The 20,914-nt window shown below is 37.3% G+C and overlaps 1 protein-coding gene across 3 annotated transcripts in view; it reads left to right on the forward strand.

Annotated features, from left to right (window-relative positions):
* Positions 1 to 10,171, forward strand: part of LOC135073978 (uncharacterized) — a 287,319-nt gene extending 277,148 nt beyond the window's left edge. For all 3 annotated transcript variants that reach the window (XM_063968258.1, XM_063968259.1, XM_063968260.1), the window contains 2 exons: positions 7,552 to 7,711; positions 8,832 to 10,171. In XM_063968258.1, coding sequence (XP_063824328.1) covers positions 7,552 to 7,711; positions 8,832 to 8,996 — 325 coding nt within the window. In that variant the 3' untranslated portion in view covers positions 8,997 to 10,171. The remainder of the gene's footprint in view (positions 1 to 7,551; positions 7,712 to 8,831) is intronic.
* The last annotated feature ends 10,743 nt before the right edge of the window (positions 10,172 to 20,914 follow it).

The following is a 20,914-nucleotide window of genomic DNA, read 5'->3' on the forward strand; positions in this document are numbered from 1 at the left end:
TGACACTTACGGGATTATCTTTGACTGATTTCTTTCACTGTTTGGAATGGAATTCTTCTTAATGATGCCCATTTGTTTATCGATGACTGTATAAGTTTCTGGAATTCGTTAAATATCTTGAAAGTATTCAATCTTTTCTAATAGTCAAAACGTTTTGTTTGACAACTGGCAAGCAAGCACCAGTTGTCTACTAATTGTCTCATGTAATTTGATTCGAGTGTGATATATTTATTTATTCCAGGTCATTATAATTATTGTGGTTTTGGTCCAAATCTTGGTGTTTTATAGACCCACCTACTATATCGTCGGATATTACGTCCCATGAATTTGGTTCTCTGGGAATATGTCCAATTGGCACCGTTTTGCATAAATAAATATTATTCTGACGACAACAGAGTTGCGGAGTTAATATAAATAATATATTTTATTCATACTCAAGGATTTGAGTTTGAGTTTATTGCTTGAGCATTGGTTCATGTTCTGAACAGAAATTCGGCCTATGATAAAAAATTTAATAACTAGGTTTGTAATATTTTCCATGAACGTTCAAAAAAGGTAGGCTCGTTATCTTTAAAGGTTCACAAAGGTATTTTTAGGTCCGCTTACATTCACTTTCAAGTTCAATGAGTCATTCAATTGAATCTGGCACATTTCGTCCATCGGTGTCCCTTGTCACAATTCGTGCCTTGATTTGTGATTGTGTGCCATTCATGCCCAACGTGGAGGTCACTCAATGTACCACCATGACGTGTCAGCCATCACTGCCATGGTGTTCCCACGACTGCCCCACCATTGCATCTGTTGGTGCTTCCATTTAGTGCCTTTGTTGCCCAATGCAAGTACTGCAGAATATTCCCATGCGATCTTCTTTTCTTTTGCATTACAACAGAACAGAATATTCCCATGCGATCTTCTTTTCTTTTGCATTACAACAGAACATACAATTTAACTTTAAAATAACTTTATATAGTCCTGAAATGTTATTATTTGCTGTTCAGAAGTGTTCTCTGAATTCGCTGAACTGCCCGGTTATCTAATCGTAAAATAATGGTGTTATAGCAACCACTATCAGCTCTCGTTTCATCATGAGGTAGGTTTGGTTTGACGTCAATGTTTGATCGAACTGCCCGAGAATGCCGCCAGTTCGGTATAAATCACAATATTTTCTTTTAGGTGCGATTCGAGCACTTTCGATATCATTGAATCACATCCAATGTCAATTCCAACCGCTTATGTCTGTCAAGCTGATAAACGCATTGTAAATAAACCTTAACATATTCAAATCTTTATTCTCTCGGCCCAGTGATGCGTTACGGGAGCATTCATAATGTAAACCTCGATATATTCATTTGTTACTTAAACAAAGCCTGACCGATTGTCTTCGGCAGACACCAGTATTTGTTATGTATGAATGCGGCATCGCGGCGACATCCGTTGACGTCCATCTGTTTTCAGTTACCCCACCACGGGTGAATAACAAAGCCGCTTTCAGGCTTTATCGAATTGAAAGACGTTCGGGACAATGTGATAATTAGTTCTACACGTCAGCGTTATCTATGTCTAATGGTGTTCATTTGTTAAGTGATGTTGAAGCGAAACACGGTAATGCGGTTGATTGCGGAGGGCTCCGTTGCGGGGTCGAGTCCCCATAACATAGCAATAAGGTAACGGGAGAGGTGCGTTCGCCACCCACCGCTGCGCGAGCGTGCTGCCGGCGCCACGGCCGACGCTCAGGCAGTCAAATAGTCACCGCCGGATCGGTTGTACCTATGTGTTGAACCCGCTGCGCGAAACCGCGCGGCCGTGCGGCCCGACGCAGTTCGCTTCCCGCTTCGTTACCCTGTACAAAGTGTCCCGCGTTTCGATGCTCTTCGCTCCGATCGCCGTCGAGGCGATGAAGTGTAAAGAGGAAAACTGCGAGGTTGGCGTGGTCCTCGAGCACAACTCCCTGATCGTGCTGTCCCTCAACAAGACCATCGTCTGCCTCTGCGGGAGGGACAGGAACAACCCCTTCGAGCGCGGGTAATTCCCATCGTTATCCTTATGGTACGATGCCGCTTTTACACTAAATATAACGGAAAACAGTATGTATTCAGGTGTTGTGCTGTGAACTGTGATGTCATGTGCCATTTGTGATAATTGGATTGAACTTGGATACACCTCAGCTGACATTTAGGGTGATATAAAATTCATTTCTTTAAGCGGTACGCCACTGCGTGGAACTCGTTTGCTATCATTCCGACACTCTGCAAGGTTGACTTCTAATTGGTCAAGGCGAATTATTCGCCATTGGCCACACTCCAGTCTCTTTATTCGCCTAACTATCGTATGCATTTGGAACTAAAATAGACTTAATTCGTTGCTGTTCAGAAGTTTCCGCGTCTGGTGATTGGTTGTTATATCTAACGTGGTTCTATTTTGAACCGTCCATTTTATATGAGTCAGAAGTCGAAGGCGTTAAGTCGAGGCTGACAAAAAGTGGCCGGTTTAAGTATAACTCAGCAGGAACCGTCTGATGACCGCAAGAGCCCGGCAAGGTCGTGGCCGGTCGGACAATGCCTCCGATCGAATCTAGACTGACGAGTGACCGACGAATAATATCCCATCTACAATGTTAATTAGTTAAACGAAGTAACAGACGAATTAATTATGAAGTAAACGTTTAATCGGACTGTTTCATTTTAACAAGTTGTCTATTTACAAGTCGCAAACGTTGCAATACAAAAAGTCTAATAGCTTCCGCAGTACAATATAGAAACACGCGGAAGAAATGTTCGTGTTATTATAAATGGCAAATTAATTAGAATCGGCGGTAGTGTCTCGTTTGTTAAAAAGGTTACCACGGAGGTTGTACAGGCGTTCACCTTCTGTCTATATTGGTAACACGTTAACCTACAGCTTATGAGCAGGTGGGCGCTTGTGCAGGTGCGGTACTTTCTTCCGACGTTTATATAACCACTATACGACGATTTCATAAACACTGACAAGGTGCTGCATAAACAAAAGCTTGGCAAGAAACTGTATCCAGATTAACCGATGTTTAATGCCGGCCAATTTAAACTTCGTGACGTCCTGTCTGTGTATAAAACATCGTCTGCAGTTAGCTGGTCAACTCATTAATTTAAACGACCTGACAGTATGTATAATCATTTGCTTCTCAGAATTGGTGTTGTGGATTTAAATACAAACATTTATACCAATGCACAAGACAGTAACCAGGATTTTGATTGCATTGAATTTTGAAAAGTCTTAAATACAATGCCATTAGAAGACCTTTATCGTTAGTTACTTATTTGAGAGTTAGGAAACGAATTAACTCATAATTATTATTATCCTTACGAGACCAACTTACCTGTCCGGCACTTCCAATTTAGTGAATTCAATTTCCATGAGTAGGTCAAAATTCTACTTAATTGCATTTCATTAGTTTGTAAATTGAAAGCTTCTAAAGATCTAACAAACGGCGGCGGCGTGTCGTTCTATCCAAGTATTGAATTCAATTGACACTAATATGATGATGAGATTAGATTTTACAGTTTTCCTCCATCGGTTTTCCTCACAAAATACCCACAACTTGTACAGCACGAATCCCAAATTGGAAGTAGCTTTTACTTGCAAAATTTCCCAAGATTTTCCTTACCCTAATAGGTAGATCAAGACGTATTTAGGAATTCCAAACAACTTGTTGTGTAATAAATATATGACTAATAATGATACTAAATCTGTAAAGCATTCACCAAGATTAAGTTCCTCTTTTTCTTCTATTAAAATCTGAAGGAAACTAGAATTAGTGATAAAACTAAAACTTACCCTTTCCCTTATCTTTTAGACAATTTCAACCGTAATTTCTTGTAGGTAATCATACTAATCATATCTAAAGCATACTCCGAACAGAGGAAGCTCAGAAAGAAATACAGATTTTTAGTTTTGGTGGTATATCCCTATATTCCCTATTAAAATACATTGGATTTTATATTTATCGGTGGTTGTTTGCAGGCACCAGTTTAGTCCCTGAGACCCTTATTTTCTGTATTTGTGTAATTTCTTAGAATGACGTAACAAGTGTAGGTAACCGTACACCATATCAAATATTTACTCCATTTGACTTCGATCGTTCCTTTGACGTCAATAATCAAACTTGAATGAGACTAATAACCATTTTATTGATTGATTCGTATCGAGCTCGTCTTTGTCGGGTTAGCTGATTTCTATTACTTTTAGTCTAGTTTTTTCTATTGCATCATCTGTCCGCTTTGCTTTTGCTGCAGTGAAGTCGATACTTCGCTTTGAATTTTCGCTCCAAATATTTTCTAATTTATTTTATCGTGGGTCAAATTTTCCCCGTTCTAATTTGGCTTTCACTGATTGGGTCTATTTTATTGGTCAAGCTATTTCGAATATCAGCATCCATTGCTTGTACTTTTCCTCTTATGATATAAATCAATCATCAACTTTTCCTGTTGATCGTTATATTGATATTACGTATTATTCAGAAATGTCAAAAAACCCGAAACGTGTATCTATTGAAAGATCGTAAATCACTGATTTCTTCAATAAGCATAAAACAAAAGTGTCATAATCGTAAAACTCTAGAATCACATCCAGTGATAATGTTTATCTTCTGTTGGTATCTTCTGATAGTGGCGAGGGAAAAGCAAGTCATTATCTTTACGATATTATTTGATTGGGTTTACGTAATTCCTAATTCACTGTTATGATGTTATGTTAAACATTAATATCCTGTTGCGAGCACGTGTCCGTTACAGTCAAAATAAATACTGCATTTGAAGAAATTTGATCAAAGCTAATGGTTATATCAGGAAACTCATGTTTCTTCTTTCCGTTAGATTTCTAACTGTTGTTCCGTGATTAACTGTTTTTCTCACTTTAATTTATAGGTAGTAGTTTAGAAATTACTTATAACGATGGAATTTTGGTAAATGTTCGATTTGAACGTTAACAATCGAACAAATTAGCTACATAAGATTAAAATGATTAATTAGCTACTTACCGAGATCCATAATAAATGTAATAGATAGCGTGAGTTCGATTGACGTAACGGTAAAAACAATTTTTGCAGTAACGTAAGCAATATTATAAGCATCTTATTTTAATTAGCTTTTAAACAAAAAATCGGCCAAGTACATACTTGTCGGAATTATGCAACGAGTGTTACGCTAAAAATCGAAGTTTACCTATTTATTTGCTGCTAGCTACTTTGGACATTATCATTAGGTCAATACAGATGTTATTGAAAAAATGTAGGTGACCTGAATTTAAAACGATTTGCAACGTTTGTAAAATCTGAAACTAATTTTAAACATTTAATACAGATTCAAACTAAATCATCAATTTTGTTATCTTGTGTTTTAGTTACGTAAGCTCTTTGCAACATAAACAGCTGAACCGCAGTTCTGATTAAACGCCAATCAATTAGTTGTCAATCATACAAAGTAATGAGAAAGTGACCGTAAGCGAAAAAAATTACATCACTCTTATTGCCAACTGAGATTTCGTTATCGCGCGTTACGCGGACGTGTGTATAAATCTTAAGTTAATAGAAATATTATCAAGGTTTTCATGTCGAATAGCATACGATCGATTCGTGATTCTCGTGTTCGATTTGAATACCTACCGCGTACCATTTAAGGGGCACGTTTCTCAAAACATTACAATGTTTAGTATCGTTGGACTTAGAATAAAGAACATTCTCATTATTATTAGCTGAGCTATCGTTCTCCGAAGGATTCTTTTAACGGTTGAATGCTTCATTGAAAAGGGCCAGGTATAGTCCTTTGTTATAAATCTTCGAACAAAAAGTTTTGAATCCATGAAAAATGGAAGTTCAGAGATTTGGAAGAGAAAGCCTTGAGCTATTGTGAAGACTGACGTTTAAGTTTTATTACTGCTAACATGTTGTAAAATTTTAATAGTTTTCTCTATCGTGCCCACCATAAAGAAATGTGGTTTAATTTTATGTTGTCGTTAAACTGATGTTTTAAAAATATAGTTTTCTGAAGAATAGAGAATACTCTATCTCTCTTGAAATGTTAGAAGATTACTTGCAGAGATAAGATGCAGTATGAAAAATGACTGGATATCTTCTAAGCTGACACGTGCCCTTGACAGTTTTGTTCAACGAGACGATTTAAACACGTATTTAAATACTTATCTATTCAATTCAAATGTTTTCGTGCGCCATATTGCATTTGATCTACTTGCATAATACCCTGAGGCAATTTGAATTGTATTTTAAAACGTAGGTATCTGCTTTCATACTTTCGAGTTGAAATAAGAAACTAAAGGCATAAAGACTTCGTCGAACGCTATTCTTTTTGCGTTGACGATATCCTCTAGACGTTCTTGAAGGGTAACGAACGCCTCTTAAACTCACTACCTGTGTTTTTTCTCCCAGCATTCAAGTCAAAGTCCGGGGCTTTAGTTGAGTTAGGAGTGGCTAGGGGCATTGCACCTTCCCGCTCTCCCTTGCCCTGTAGCCCTACTTTGCCTTTTGAAGGCGAAACCGCTAAATATAGGCCTCCCTTCTGTGCACGCGCGTGCAACAGTCTAATGGAAAGAGATGCAACGTCAGCCAATGCGCTTACTCCATCCGTAAGCCCAGCTGTGCGTACTACTGTATAGTATAGATCATTGTGCATATTTATATGTGGACTTTGAACTCTGTTAATAGTGAAATGCTGAACGTTGTCTCTCTTTGCTTTATTATCAACGATATGATCGATACTGGCGTGCGTTAAGTTACTGCGCTGGTTCGCTTTATCTAATTGTGGAGGTGTGTCTTGTTATTACATTGATGTCTGTTTATGTATTAAGGATTGTTTATATGAATATGAATTGCATGTCTATCGGAACTTCGAGGCAAGAATATCTGAACTTACAATTGCGTATCACTCACAGCCGTTCTTTACGGAATATACCGAACGTTTAAGTGTTAGAGCTCAAGTAAACGGGACAAACCAACGGTCGGGCCTTTGGGTGCGTCATTCCACTACGATAGTATCGACGACGGCGCCATCATCACCGTAGTTTTTCGCGGAAAACGGCCACATCGCCAGGCCCGCTCCCTCCCCCCGCGCCGGCGCCGCGTCACGCCGCCTCTATAAAACCCATGCGCGCCCCTCCACTTCAACTCAGACGCATGGAGTACTCCGTAGAGGTCGTTTGGCACGAGCGAGCGCTTTGCTAGGCACCTGCCGGCCAATCTTCACGAAAAATTCTAGTCACCGCGCAGCTCATCGCTCGCATAACGCGGTCTCCCGCGCGTTCCTATGAACAGTGATATGTGCAATAGCCTTAACTAAAATAATTGTGATAATTTATTTAAAGTTTAGTTATTAGTTACGCGCGTCGTTTGACCGTGATACGGCTGTGAGTGAAAACTTTGAAGCTGAAAATAATGTTGTGACTGCCCGACTGGAACTTGTTACCTGTGATCCAGCCCAGTGTGTTCAGTTATTCTTGCGTCGACGGACCGTTTTCCAATATGGTTGGGAACAACGGAACTATGATGGCGATTCGCATCGTTCACAGCAAGCTGCGAAAGCGAGAGGAGCATTCGGCCTCGGTGCACCCGGCCGAGGTGCTGCAGGCCCCGCCGGCGCCGCCCTCCGAGCCCCTCGCCTTCCGCCAGCAGCCCTTGTGGCAATTCCCGCCTCCGCTGCCTCCGCCTTACGTCTATTCTCACGATCAGGTCAGTACAAACCTTATATTAAACTTTAATAATTAAAGAACCAGTACTTCCCCCACAACTAAAGACACCCAATACCAACGCTCTATTTCAAGAAACGAAACCAGTTCCAGCCGTTATACTTGACCCCAATGCTATTTTAACAGCGTCTCTGTTGCATTCGCCATTCGCGCCAGCAAATCATATCGCCTTGGCAACGTCCAAACAATATGGAAAGTTGTTGGGTACGCTGCATTATGTTATGATGCGAAAGAAATCGTGACTGGTCCGACCCACGTCCCCACTCGAGAGAGAGTTGCTCATACTCGCAGCAGGCAACGATATCTAAGTGCGAAATAAATTTAAATGTCGGGACACGCTTGTCGAATAGAAAGCTGCACAACAGCAACAGCACAAGCCACAAGGCGACCATGTCGTAATACTTCGACCTTCTTTCTTTGCAATTGTTTGAACAAAGGAGGCTAATGCAGAATATTCGTGTATACTGCAATTTCGATCTTGTAAAACACAGCGACCTCAATATCATGCTCCGATAATCGCTTCCCGAGGTCTGCCTATACACCGTTTCTCATTCATTGTTTATAGAACGCGACCAATACGACGGTTGTAAAATGTTCGCATGAACACACGATACGGCACCAGGAAGCAGAGAATGCTAATGCGCCTTTGAATAGCGTATTCAAGGCTTGCCTCGATCACGTATGGCCTCAACGGTTACTTCGCAACATTAGCTTCCTACTCATGTGGGACTTCTCCCACATTTCAAACAATGTCTCCGCAGACAAACGTTCCATGTTTTTGTTAGCAGCCGAGGCATTCAAGTCATCCGGTTTCGTTAACAGACGCGGTTTCAATTGTGAGCAACAAAAAATCCCTTCGACGAATTCTCTGAACGACCTTCTTGTCGGGTAGCAACGTCTCGAAATAACTCGAGAGGGCATTGTGTAACGGCTGGAAGTGGTTTCACCGGTGTGAATGCAGCAAACGCATCGGGGACGGTAACGGAACCGCTAAATCGGGCACCACACTTAGGTCAACAAACTTATGTCTGCCTTCTTACTTCCCAAATGGCGCGGTGAAATTTTGAGGTCATTGGGCTTACGGTCTGTTTCCCTCTTTACAGGACAACCCTTTGCAGCCGATGGGCAATGAGCGTGCGAGTTTCCGCAGTCTCCGCAAGAACATCGGTGGCCGATGGAAGCGGCTAGTGAAGAAGAAGCCCGAACAAGAGGTGTACACGATTCCACCCGAGCTCAAGCCCCAGCTCAAAGAGATCTACGTGTATTAACCACCTCGAAACAATACGTCTTAGCAACAGAACTGAAGCAGGAATCTTCGACTGCGAAGGACTTGTGACTTCAACCCATGTCCGCGGTTGAAAATATCATATTCATATCTTGAACATCAAAAACTTTATCTTAGAACATCTGCACGGCCCAACAGCCTCTTATCTTTGAACATATCGTTTCGACCAATTATTTAATTCTATTGACCAATGTACTAACTATTCCCTTCGTTCAGCACTTAAATATTGTGATTTAAAGCCTAGAATCGTATTATTAAGTATTAGAACACTGATGTTTGTGAGTGTTGTTCCGTTGCAGAATTTCGAATGTTGTGTAAGCATGAGTGATAGTCAAATGAATTTAGTTTAATTAATTTAAAGTTATGAATGAAATAGGAAGGTGCGGTCGCGCACACTAGTGACGAAAATCCAATAATTATGATATAAAATTATGAAGATGATGCCTTGTTAAATGTAATGTTTTGACTATTTAGGGCATTTTGTAGTTCATTAACTTATTCTAGACATGGTCGTATTCATGTGCGAACATCGATCAAATAGTTTGTGAAGCTATACACGCGTACTGTATGTCTTGTATGATGATATTGTATAACACCTTATTGTTTGATGCAGTATTTTTATATCATTCATTTTGTGTTGTGAGTGAGACTGAATTATGGTACAATTATTATGTAACGTGACACACATCTTCAACTTTCAAATCAATATATTTTCTGATATTATTGACTGTATCCAATAGCGCATGGAGCACTGAAGAGGTCTGTGGTTGAATGTTACGTTACTTGCATGATGTAGTTAATTACCGATTTTCGCCCGGTCCTTACTGTGATAAATAATGTAGGAATGAAATAATGATTAATAACGAATGTATAAGTTCTGAATTGCCTTTAATACCTTGTCAATTAAAATTAAAATCATAGTTGAAAGGACCGCCGGATGAGAATTATGATAGCTCATATTGAGCCAGATATTTTGGAGAATTAAGTTGATAGCTAATAGGTACAATTCAGCCATGATTATTTTCGTTAAACTCTAACTGTTGAGTAGAGAATTACAATGTTATAACAGTAATTTTAGCGCGAGATGTTACTTTTGTTTAGAAAACTGTAATCTTTCGTTGAGGTAATGAGAAATAAATTCCGTCATGATGTATATTATTCACTCGTTTTCTTTCACCCCTGAATATAAAAGAAAAAGAAGCACATGAACAAAATGTATCAAATACAAAGTTGCAAAACAGCCGCAGAAGCTACCAGTTATCCACAAACATCAAAACAATTAAAAGGGCCAGTTTAACTGTAGGTTCAATAAGTTTGAGCAACTTACCGAAAATATTGCTTCTGAGAAACTATTAGATGATATCTCGCCACACCTCTTGCCCCACTTCAAAATGTGGTTGGTGTTTTGTCTGTTGCAATGAAACCTTCGTGTGCGTGCGTGGGACAATTTTTTCTCGTAAGTTTGTGTAAGAATATAAACAAACAAACATGAGGTAACACCCGGCAATAACAATAATATTATAGTACGTTTGATAATTTTGATAGTAATTTGAAGCCGGTTTGTTATGCTTTATTCTTCGGAACCAAAACATTGTATAATAGATCAAAAAAGTTTGTGATTGTGAACAGTCAGCGCCATCTACTAACAGTATTCTAAAGATAACAAATGTTTTGTGTCTGGCAATAAAAAGCAGGCGTTGATGAAATATGTTTAAAGATCCGCTAGATGGCGTACCAAGTTATACATAGTAACAAAAATAAAAAATAGATGTCACTAGTTAAGCTTTTTTTACCGGAACACTGCCATCTAGTTCTCAATTCGTGTACTATTTTACCCACATTTTGCTAAATAAAGCAATGTGTACTTTTCCTAATGAAGATCCAGAACTTAATTTATTTTAAATTCGATAGATGTCATTAAACTGTGTTGTTGTAAATAAACAATTATGTACGTATGTTTAAACTTTTATTCGGCAAAGTTACAAAGCTGAATCCAAGTTCCGATATTATATTGCCAGTGAATTAATAGCAATCCTTACTTTAGACCGTTATTATTCTCACTTTGCTTAGGAGCTTGCAAATATGAAACAACCGCCCAAAAAATATTTGCTTCAGGCTGCAAAATGATTGGTACAAAATAGGCTACATGACAAAATTTCAATATTTGTCCGTCAGACAGATAATTAGAAAATATTAGACTCGTATTTTTTATTTTCTTTCATAATTAAATAATAACAGTGCTACATCGAGTTGAAATGGCGCGTTACGTCACGCTTGAGTAGATTTTTTACTCAAAAGTGACGTCACGCGACATTTCAACTCAATATAATACTGTAATTATTCGATTATGAAAAAAATTAAAAAAGATATGTCCAAATTTTTTTTATTATCTGTCTGACGGACTAAATAGAATTTAGATTTCATTACCCAGTCATCATCCCTATTATCCTGGCATTGCTACAGTGATACGTTATCTATGGTGATACAGAAGTCTCTCGAAAACCTGATTATCGCGATTCTCAAAACACCACGCTACAATTTCGTGTAACAAGCACGCGACCGGAGGGCGGGCGGCCTTTGTTGGGCGGAATAAGCCTCATTGTGTATTGAGAGCCGGCTTCCTTCATTACGCCGCTTCATTACCCGGACTAAGGAGTACGTGTCAATCTCGCCCGGATTTGGTTTAAGATTCGCCCCTGTAGCCCCTGTAACCTTGCAATGTTGGCGAATATGGAGGACCTATTGTTCGATAATAAGCCAGAACGCAAGGGTGTGAAACTAATCGAGTATAGTTTGGAATATACTTTTTTTACTAAGCTCCTCCAAACTATACACTGCCAGTACGCAAAAACCCGTGTATAGTTTGTAGTGACGTAGGTAAATGATCGTATTCCGTAATATACATAGCCAGTACGCATACGGACTGATCATGCGTGACGTAAAATGTTGGAATGAGTGCGCTATTACAATATGTGAGTAGGTATGTAGTTGTATTATTCGACATTTTGATTTATTGACCTCTCTTTATAATACATGGTAATTAATATCCGCGTATCTTCTTTAAACACTGAATCATCTTTCGGCACGTGCCGTTATTTTGATAGAGGGTTTTTAGTTAAAAATGCCGAAAGGCATTAAGTCCGCCTTATGTACACTGTTTTATGTGCATACAAGTTTAAAATAAATATAAGTAGGTAGTAATAAAATAAAATAAATGTAAAAAATAAATGAACATAATAAATTTATTGTTTTATTAAAATTAGTAAAGGAAGCACGACAAATAGTGTGTTACACACACGTTTAAAAAATAATCTTCTCTTAACTCACTAGAAATAGACTATCTTAAAAAATGTGATAAGCATGTAAATTTTTTTTACTTCTGCTTCGTTCGCTACGCTTACTCAGCCAGGGATGTCCTAAAGTAGATCCCGTCAAATTATCGATAAAGTGATGTATTTTAATTATTATGGTGCAGTAGCAAAATGAGCGAGGAATAAGAATTCAGAATGTAACGACAGACTTAAAAGATAAATTTTCCTAGTTCAATTTTTGTGTCTTATAAATATATTCAAATCATTTCCTATTACGTTGAACTTTTTTATGTTAAGTTTTTTATTAATAGCTTTTATTTAACTTTCACTATTCGTTTGTACGTATAAATGTAAATTTTCAAAACTTGCAAACGATTTTTCGACCATACGTAGATCCAGACAATTAAATTGCAGTAATAATTTCAGGCCTATTATTTAACATAATTTTAAAGGAAATGGAAAACTCTTTTAGACAGAGCTCAATACTTATCTAAAATAGCAAACAAAATAGTATTTGTAAAATATCGATACTCCTTTTCAACCGACTTCAAAAAAGGAGGAGGTTCTCAATTCGACCCGTATGTTTTTTTTTTTTTTTTTTTTTTCTGTTTGTTACGCGATAACTCCGCCAATTATGAACCGATTTGAACAAATCTTTTTTCGGCGTATAGGTAATACCTCAAGGGTGGTCCCATTTAAATTTAATAAAAAAAAAACAACCCCCAAGGGTGGAAAATTGGGGATGAACTTTTTTATACGCAATATCTCCGCCGATTATAAACCAATTTGAACGATTATTTTTTTGTTGAATAGGTATTATCAAAAGGGTGGTTTCATGCGAATTTGAAGAAAATATTTCACCCCCAAGGGTGGAAAATTGGGGATGAACTTTTTTATACGCAATATCTCCGCCGATTATGAACCAATATTTTTGGTCTCAGTGTACTGCCTACCTTCAGTGGTAACATCAAGGTAATAATTAGTTAACTAAAAAGCAAGAAATAAGTAAAATTTTATAAAAAAAAATAAAACCGACTCCAAAAAACCTACACTAAAACGTAGAAAAATAATTACTAATTACCTACTTATTTATTAGGACGAATTATTAATATTTATGTAGGTATACCATGATTGATACTTTTGGAGTCGGTGCAGGCAAACTTTACATGTTTCATAATCTTGGCACCGACTCCAGAAGTATCAATCATGGTATACCTACATAAATATTAATAATTCGTCCTAATAAATAAGTAGGTAATTAGTAATTATTTTTCTACGTTTTAGTGTAGGTTTTTTGGAGTCGGTTTTTTTTTTTTTATATAAAGTGTATTACCCCAACATTCATTCTATCGCCGAGATCATTGAATTATGAACCTTAAACCATTTGTAATAGATAATCAATTTAATCTATTAAATTTTTAGTGACATCTACTGTAGAGTAGCGGAATTATTACTTCGGAATTTGTAATTTGCCCAGTGATTTTCAACTATGGTCCTTATTACTTTGCATTAGATGTTGTATACACTGAATCATGTGTTTAGTGTCACCTAGTGATGAGTAGCAGTACAATAATGTAAGTAAAACGAGATTTTAGCTTTAAATCATATTGCCTTTTGATAAGGTTGGATTTCAATTGATTTGTGACATGCGCTCTTTCGAAAGGCCAGACCAGTGCAACGAATGACAGACAATAATCTAAGTGTTCTTCTCTGCTGTGGTTTCTGCATAATTAATTTTATAAAAAGTGGTAAATATAAGTGAAGCTCATCAATATGAGATGATGATTTTCAGGACTTAAGATAAAACATGAAAAATGATATACGTGCCTATAAAATTTGAGGGTTGCCCTCGATTTCCCTAGGATCCCATTATCAGACCCTGACTTGGTGACAATGGGACCACCTCAAGAGTATACCCTATCGAACAAAAAAAAATTTTTGAAAGTCGGTTCATAATTGACGGAGTTCTGCGGTAACGTACATACAGAAAAATCGAATTGAAAACCTTTTTTTTAAGTTGGTTAAAAACTACTTACAAGTGTTAAAAAAATAGTTTCATATTGATTCAGTAAAATAATAATGTGTTACATGAAATACATTTCACTTTAAATAGAATTCCATATTTTAGGTACTACATCAAAATCAAACTAAATTCATAATATTATTTATGTCAAGTGTAAGTAGTGTAGTATAGTTTGGATCGAAGCCGCAAGCATCCACAATGCGAACTATACACAGCCAGTACGCAAAATTCGTGTATAGTTTGTAGGAACAGATTTACAAAGGAGCACTCCAAAATATACACGAGCAGTTTCCTATGGGTGCGTTCTGGCCATGTATAGAACGGAAAGACGCGCCGCTGGATTGCATTTTAAAATATTTTTTCTTCCAGTAACTGAACCCACCTTTATAATAAAAACACCAAATCATCAAAATCTACTCTAGAATCTTGGGCCCAGTTGTTGGAAGAAAATATATTTAAAAATGCAATTCAGTGACTTGGGCCAAGTCACAGGAAGACTATGAACTTTCATGAACTTTCTTGTTGAGTGGTTTAAATAAAGATAACACTGTGTTGTGGATTTCGGAAGGAGATTGAATGAATGAAGTGCAGTGAAAGTAAGAGATTATCTTATCTCAAGATTGTTTTTTCTTCGTGCATAAGTTTAAAGACAAGTAGAGGAGCTATGTAGGGTTTGATAGGTCCTGATTAGGAAATCCACAGTAAAAAAGTTCCTTGCAAAAGTACCCGCAGTTATTGTATACTTTTTTCATAATAATTAATTTTATAATTTCAATCTGGGCTAAAAGCAAATATTCAAGAAGTAAGTATTCATAAATAATTTAAGTTACTTTGTCCATATTAGTGGCCAAAGTACAAAATTAAATGTCTGCTGCTGCTGGTGGGCTGATCTTCTGTGCGTTTCCTGATTAGGTAAGTACCTAGTTTTTTCATAAGTTAAACGAATTTTCAATTGTTCTGGCTTTCAGCAACATTGATCCAATAAGGTCACTTATGTTGTAACCACTTACGTTATACGAGTAGTTTATTTCCTGCACCATTTAAAATTTTACAGTCAAACGTAACAAAGTAATAGAGATGAGACGTATTTACTAGAACAGATCCACACACTAGGTATTTTACAGTACTAGGCGGCACCTATTCCATTTTTTAAAATACTTGATCCACCTAGTATTTTATAAATTACACGATTTCCGACCCTAACCTGAAAGTAATAGAGGTTATTATTGCGTAATCCGTAGTCGTGTATTACGCGCACCTAGTATTTCTCGCTAAGCTTATGTGCGAACGTAGAGATTCACTCCGTCTCTGTCTGACCAAGCAAATTTGAGCGCGACGAAGCCAACGCACACAAACGTAGTCAAACCATATTCATGTAAATAAGAAAAAAGTATGTAAATATTTTTATGAAATTGATATCTTTTAAATACGCCACCTTTTAAGTTGACAGTCCAAAGCCTGTTGAAGTATGAAGGGAGGAATTATTGTTCAATTTCAAATTGCATTATTCATACTACGGTTGTATCTTTTCAAAGAAAATTGTATTTTAAAGTCATATTACTTGGATTAGTCCGCACTTGTCGCGTCAAGTATGCTAAATTACTACGTACTAGGTGGAACAGGTATTTGGATCGAGTATTAATAAATACTTGGAATAGGTGCACCTAGTATCAAATTTACCTAGTATAACCCATCTCTACAAAGTAACCTAACCAAGTGTTCGCAATTCTTCGACGTTTTATGACAATTGAAAGTTCCGAATAACTTGGCTACATACATCTAGTTGGTTATATGGAGCGTGAAACGAGCTCGTTCAGGAATCGAGATAAGAATCGATTCTTTACACGTTCCTGTAATCGATTTAAGTGTGCGTATCAGTCATTGGTGTAGCATTACTTCAGCAAAATTACCGAATAAGTATATTAAAATTTAGTGTCTTTGAGAAATGTAAAAGTCAGCGGATGACATTATTTCAACTTAGGACAAAAATATTCTAGTATCAGACATTATGACTCATCGGATTCTGATCATGGAAACATACAATAGTTTCATGGATATAAAAGTCTATGGAGGAATAGGGTTCTGAAAATCGAGTTGGGTAAAATTAGATTTCCTTCTAGACTTTTATCTTTAAAAAGTTACTTAATTGTGTTCGCCAACTGTAACTTTAACGTTCCCCTTTTCTTAATTCTACGGAGATGCGTTTTGACAGCTCACAGAACATAGAAACCTCTTTCTATGTTCTATGGCTCAAATTATGGTACTTATAGTAGGTCAATGACTAGTGGTATATCCTACCCTACTCTAATTTACGTTTTTGAATTCAATTATTTAGGTTGGGTTGCACCATCTTACTTTGACTGTAACAAACGTCAAAAATCTGTCAAATTCCATTCAAAATCCACCGGTTATCGTTATAGTTAGCGCCAAAGTTTGGTGGTGCAACTCAGCCTTAGTCATCAAAACAAAAGAAAGAAGTTGTCATCCTCAATCACATTGACAATCATCAGAGCTATCATAAACCGATTGTCGCTGCTCTATGGAGCAGCTAATAGCACTTTTAGATGGTCTGCATGTCGGAGTCACGGGAATTGATTCCATGGGCATATGGACCGTGAAATTACTGTTACAAATGCGTATTGAATCTAGGGTGATCGTGGTATGTATTGATTAAATTGTATTTGATGATTTGACTACCTAATTACTTTTGTCGGCCGTTTGGTGTAGTGGTTCAGAACGGACTACTATGCCGAGAGGTCCCGGGTTCGATTCCCGGCCGGGCAGAAATTGAAATGATGAATTTTAATTTCTGTGACGGGTCTGGGTGTTACTATGTATAATATGTATGTATTTAAAAAAAAAAGTATATAAGTAGTGTATCCGTCAAGCTAGCACCCATAACACAAGCATTAAGTTGCTTACTTTGGGGCTAGCTGGCGCTGTGTGAAATTGTCCAAAGATTTATTTATTTATTTATTTACTTTAATTGACTTTGGAGGATTAATGTTAAATTTTCATTCAGCATTGTGCCTCTGAAACTATTAATTAATTTTCAAAACTTTTCAGTGGATTTACACGTTTCGCGTAGCTGCCAATTTAAGTTACTCGTAGTAATGGCATAAAATGTTCTACGTATTTTCTGATTTTTCCATTTAGGTACTAACATCATTATGAATTTCATTTTAAGTGGGAAGTAGGTACCTTCCCTGTGGGTATAGGTTTAGATTCCATTGTAAATATTTGTTTTAACACTGACTAAGTTTTAGAGATACGACTAAATAAATTGAACTCAGTCACACAGAAATATCTACAGCTTTTGCCGTTCAAAAGACTATTTAAATTTTTTCTTGTAACAGACAAAATAGCATCAAAATTCCGATACAAACCGAAACCGTAACGTCTAGCCGTCGAAACGGGGAGCTTACGAGTAATAAGCCCAAAAGTCTAAACAGCGCCTTCTCCTAGAGAAGGTCACGTTCAATTTGTACAATCGTCCATCAGACTATACATTTTTGTTGCAATATAGACTCTATTACAACTACATAAAATGTCAGTGGTTAGCTTGACGTGCCGACACACTTAAACCTATTTAATTCGCACTAAAGAGTCCTCCGGAATTCCCTTGCTCATTCAAACGGCGATTGTGGGCCACTCGTACTGTGGACACGGTCCTAGAGATGCTAAATATGGCAGGTGAAGATGATTTTAATTCAATAATCATCTCGAACTGTCTGATAGTCTCATACTAGTTAGGTAATAATTATAAAACGAAACACTCGTTCAAACAGCTGACGGAGGTAGGTAAGTAACTTTTTGCACTTCTTGTGAACGAATGTGAACTAAATCCGTGAAATCCACGCGGGCAGAAGCTTTGATGTGTGTTTCATCAATAATGGGTCGCAGGCATTTTAATACACTCGGATTTCTAGAAATTTTAAAGATGTCTAGAAAATCTTATAAATTCCGAACAAATATATTTTTTTAAATAAACAACTTCGACCTGCCTAAGGCGGGACTCGAAGCCGATCGAAAAATATTTTTTTTCCAGACCGAAAAACCTCAACTAAAATTTCGGGCTACGGCAACTAGTTCTTTTCACTACGAGCACTTCCAGCACTCCGATTTCCATACCTCAGCTTCATTGACCGCACACTTCCACTCATTATGGCCAGAGGACCCCTAATGGCTGACCCAGTCCACCGTGAGTTAGAAACGGCCACTGTAATTATTTCCACATCGTGTAGATTTATGCATTTAATTTAAACACCTGTGACGTATTTGGGAAGCGTGAGATATTGAATTAGCGCGCGATAGGAAATCACGCGCGAAAGTAATTTATATTTTTGTTCCTTTATACATATAAATGTTCCTACGTATCCTGGTATCCTGTATTGTTTCTATTGTTAGTTAAACTGGTAGTGAACTTTATTACTTTAATTGAAATGCAAAACTTCGATTAAAGGCTAACAATTCAGTGCTATATGATTTGAATTATTAAAAATAGTATAATCCGGCTGTATCTCCAGGTCACCTAGATACATTCCATAGCAGCTGTAATAGTCATTTAGGTACATACATTTACTAATTTTGGTGATAAATAGGCATTTTGTATTAGTTTTTGTATAACGCCTGAACAAAAACAAAGGGTAATATTTTGGTGTTATAAATATATAATTTAACTAATTAAGACATGACAAAAAAACTGAGGTATGTCTCGTTTCTGTCGGGCCTGGGTCACAGATGACCGTTCTTCTTTATTTATGATATTCTTTTTATAAACATATTTTTTCTTACTGAAAGTACAAAGCCGATAATTCAGCTACATATTTGCAATGCTTTTGAATATCAGCTGAAAATTGTATTTATGTACGAGATTTTTCATAGCAAACGACACATCGTGTGTTACGTTACGCGACGTAAAGTTCATTAGTTCTCTACTCTTAGTAGAATCCAAAAGAATTCTAGAAATTCAAATTCATGTCGTATGCGATACGATATCTGTCGCTTCAAAAATACGTCACCTGTAATGTCGAATTTGTAGCTGCGGTCGATTACTAAGCAGTTCCGATCGGTTTGCGGGCTGCATTCGCTGAAATCGCTTTTTGGGCAGTTTGGGGATGGCACTTTGATACGTAATTAAATTGTTTTGTACGAGAAAGAATTAAATTTTGTTTTTGTCATCGTAAAATTGTATAAGTATTTACGATATAATAGGATACGACGCGTGAGAAGATCTAACGGTTGGTTACTACGTTAAGTGATAAGTCACTTTTTATTTTACCGTAAAATCCGTAAACAAAAGCCTTTCCGGTCCATGAACCTCCTCATGAGGAGATAATTGTAGTGTTCAAATACAACAACTGTTTTATTAAAATCTCAAAAAATTTATTAATTTCCTTTCACAAATTGTGTCAGGTTATCGGTTACACAAAATCACGGATTAATCAAATATCTGTAATGTTATGTTCAAAATTAATTGAATTTTTGGGACAGTAAAATTTCTTTTCTTGAAGTCTTACACTTTGGCTTACCCTACTAAACATTATTACTCTCCAGAGTTATGCTCTCCACATCCGAAAAATAACGTTCACAACATCCCGCCTACGTCATATTCAATTTAACGAGCGAAGAAACAAAGCTATTAGAGGCATATTTTTTATTCGTTGATTGTCGCCGTGCCCAATTTGGCACTTTCGTTAAATGAATTACATCAATTTGTCTTTACAAATTAGGCCGCTCCGCTCTCCCTGTTTCTTCGGGAAATTTCTTTACGTTTTTTGTTTTTGTTTATTCATCGCTGCCTTTTTTGGAAGCCAAATTGATCAATTAAAATGGTACTGCCATTGTTACGGATTTGAGGAACGTTTGGTAATTGTCGAAGCGGGAAGAACGCAATGAAGCGGTTGCACCATTTAAAAGAAATATAATTGATTCTTTTTGGAAGCTACTTCTTGATATATTATTTCATTCACAAGATAAAAGCACCCACTTGTCTAAATTAATAATAATGAGGTCTAAAAAGTTCCAAGGCATTCACGGACTCCATAATCCAGCGTTCTTTGTAGCGCTCTCCTGTAAAAATAGGCATAGGTACGAGTATTAACTTGTCATTATTTCTGACCGTCAGACAAGCGTCATAATAATCATGGTGATTTCATCTAAACTGCAAGACCACTACCCTCTCTAATTTACTAGGGGCAAACGGAGTATTTGGCCTACACACTCCTCGCTCCTACTAGGTGGACCGACGATCTGGTAAAGGTCGCGGGAAGAGCCTGGATGCGGGCAGCGCAGGACCGTGCATTGTGGAAAACCTTGGAGGAGGCCTTTGTCCAGCAGTGGACGTCATTTGGCTGAAACTAACTAACTAACTCCTCGCTGGGCAGACGGGTTGGGAAGTCTTGATTCGTAATGTCCCATAGTCGCCTTTGAAGATTTCCACGAAGAGTGTAGAGTCCACACGTCAACGAAATAGGATCACATAATCACACGTATCTAATTAATTAGTGTTACTGGTGTTACTTCGTTTTCTCAATCAATCAAAACACCTCTAAGTCGAACCATGTT

This window comes from Ostrinia nubilalis, chromosome 8 (genome assembly GCF_963855985.1).
Source record: "Ostrinia nubilalis chromosome 8, ilOstNubi1.1, whole genome shotgun sequence".
In the NCBI taxonomy this organism is placed as follows: Eukaryota; Metazoa; Arthropoda; class Insecta; order Lepidoptera; family Crambidae; genus Ostrinia; species Ostrinia nubilalis.